Source organism: Phoenix dactylifera, chromosome 2 (assembly GCF_051530095.1).
Source record: "Phoenix dactylifera cultivar Ajwa chromosome 2, Ajwa_hap1_PhDact_Kaust_v1.1, whole genome shotgun sequence".
In the NCBI taxonomy this organism is placed as follows: Eukaryota; Viridiplantae; Streptophyta; class Magnoliopsida; order Arecales; family Arecaceae; genus Phoenix; species Phoenix dactylifera.
This window is the reverse complement of record NC_143191.1, coordinates 35519129-35521315: the sequence shown is the minus strand read 5'-3', so window position 1 is coordinate 35521315 and position 2187 is coordinate 35519129. Positions and strand designations below refer to the sequence as shown.

General features: G+C 45.1%; 1 protein-coding gene across 1 annotated transcript; it reads left to right on the top strand.

Moving 5' to 3' along the window:
* Positions 1-255: 255 nt before the first annotated feature.
* LOC149768295 (uncharacterized) lies at positions 256-2187 on the top strand. Its single transcript, XM_089928934.1, has 2 exons — positions 256-1940; positions 2056-2187. The coding sequence occupies exons 1-2, from the start codon at positions 1033-1035 to the stop codon at positions 2069-2071; spliced, it is 924 nt and encodes a 307-aa protein (XP_089785060.1). The 5' UTR covers positions 256-1032; the 3' UTR covers positions 2072-2187.

The window sequence follows — 2187 nt, the reverse complement described above, 5'->3', positions numbered from 1 at the left end:
TTTTTTTTAAATCTCTCATATGGAGGATTTATTTACGTGAAGGCTCGGTTCTGTGCCTGTGCTCGTCCGACCCGACGGTCTTTGCGTTCGGCCCTGCTCGTCCGAGGTTACTTGCGCCTCACAGGCCCTGCTCGTCCAAGGTTCCTTGTGCCTGTGCGACCAGAGGTTCTTTGCGCATGTGCCCTGCTCGTCCGAGTTTCCTTGCGCTCGTGCCTCTGCTCGTCGGCCCTGCTTGTCCGAGGTTCCTTGCACCTGTGCGACCCAGAGCTGAGGTCGTCCAAGAGACTGAGGCCCTGCTCGTCCGAGGTTCCTTGTGCCTATGCTCGTCCGAGGTGCCGAGGCTGAGGTCGGACCACAGGTGCAATGAGCCCAGAGGAGCCGAGGTCGGACAACAGGTGCGATGAGCCAAGAGGCGCATGAGTCGTGCTTCGCACCCTTAGCACGAGGAGCCACGTCGCTTCCTCGATAGCACCTCTTCGCAACCGACCTCGCATCCGCTGGCCATACTCCCAGTGTTTTTTCAAACTTTCTTACCGGTTTTGACTGTTGGATCGGTTTTGGGTCGCGTCTGTCCCGAAGAAGTCTATAAATAGACCTCTTCGGATTAGACAGGAAAAATATATAATTTGAAAGCAGAAAACTACTATTCTCCCTATTTGTTATTTTTCTTTCAATCAACGGGCTTGCTGCATACTGATTCTGGGTTCGAAAGCTTCTTTGATCCGTGCAAATCATTGAGGCAGAAGGAACAGTGCGAGAGGCTGTTGTATCTCAGGAGTAGAACGCCATCTAAGCCTAGTGCACTGTAAGGCGGCGAAATCTACTTCAAGGAAAGTGACCAACATACCACGCCTCAGCATCTCGGGTTCCATTTTTCCACTTTCTCTATTTATTTTCTCTAAGCCTATTTCTGCGTATTATTTATTGAAGTAGAGTATTATAGATTTAAAATTTTCTGGGACAGTATATTCCCAACATTCTTGAAGTAGATTTCTTCCTACATATAATAGGCTAGTACTTAGAGTTACCCCAATGGCCAATGCAAGTGACCCGGTTCCTCCTGAAAAATTTAATGGAAATAACTTTAAACGTTGGAGACAGAAGATGGAAATCTTCTTAACCACACTTGGGTTATTTTCCATAATCTTTGACTCTCCTCCAAATGAGGAAGAGAATGAACCAGCTAGAACTTGTAATTTGGAGGAATTTAAGAAGAAAGACTACCTGTGTAGGGGAAGGATTCTGTCCTATCTTACTGATCCCCTTTTTGATGTCTACTGCACTTTTAAGACCTCCAAGGAGATTTGGGATGATCTTAATAAGAAATATGGTATCCAAGATGCCGGAATGGACAAGTATGCTGCTAGTCAATTCCTGTCTTATAAGATGGTTGACACCAAGCCCGTAGTTGACCAAGCCCATGAGCTAACAGTGATTTATCATGAATTAGGCTTAAGGGGAATGGGAATAACTGAGAGCCTTCAAGTTGCTTGTACCATTGACAAGCTCCCACCTTCTTGGAAAGACTTTGGGTTATCCCTGAAACATAAAACCGAGGATATGACAATGAAAACCCTATTGTCTGCCATTAGGATCCAAGAACAACACCTTGAGAAAGATAATGAGCAACTCATGAATCCTGAGCTTCTAACCAAGGTGAACTTTGTAGAAGGCCAGAATAAGACCCATAAGTTCAAGAACTCCAAATTTGAAAAGGGTGGACCTAGAAACAAAAGAAAACTTATGAAGCCAAAACACCATATCAATAAGAATGATCGGAAGCCGATTTGCTACAATTGTGGAAAACTCGGTCATATGGCTCGAGTATGCCGGATGAAGAAGAAGAAGTATCAGAACTATGAACATGCGCCTTCTCAACCTGCAAATCCACAAACCAACATGGTGCTATCCAGTACTGGTCCTACTAGTACTGATGATCGGTATGTAACTTTAAGTCCAGAATTAAATTTGGCAATTTGCTCTACCGATTGGTTAGTGGATACAGGTGCGAATGTTCATATGTGTACTGATCATACCCTTTTTACTACTTATCAGGTCCGGAGCGGCCTAACAGTAACTATGGGGAACTCCACCTCGGCACGAGTGCTTGGAACTGGAAAAGTACTTCTAAGGCTTACGTCTGGAAATGTGCTTACACTATTTAATGTGTACCATGTGCCCGATGGA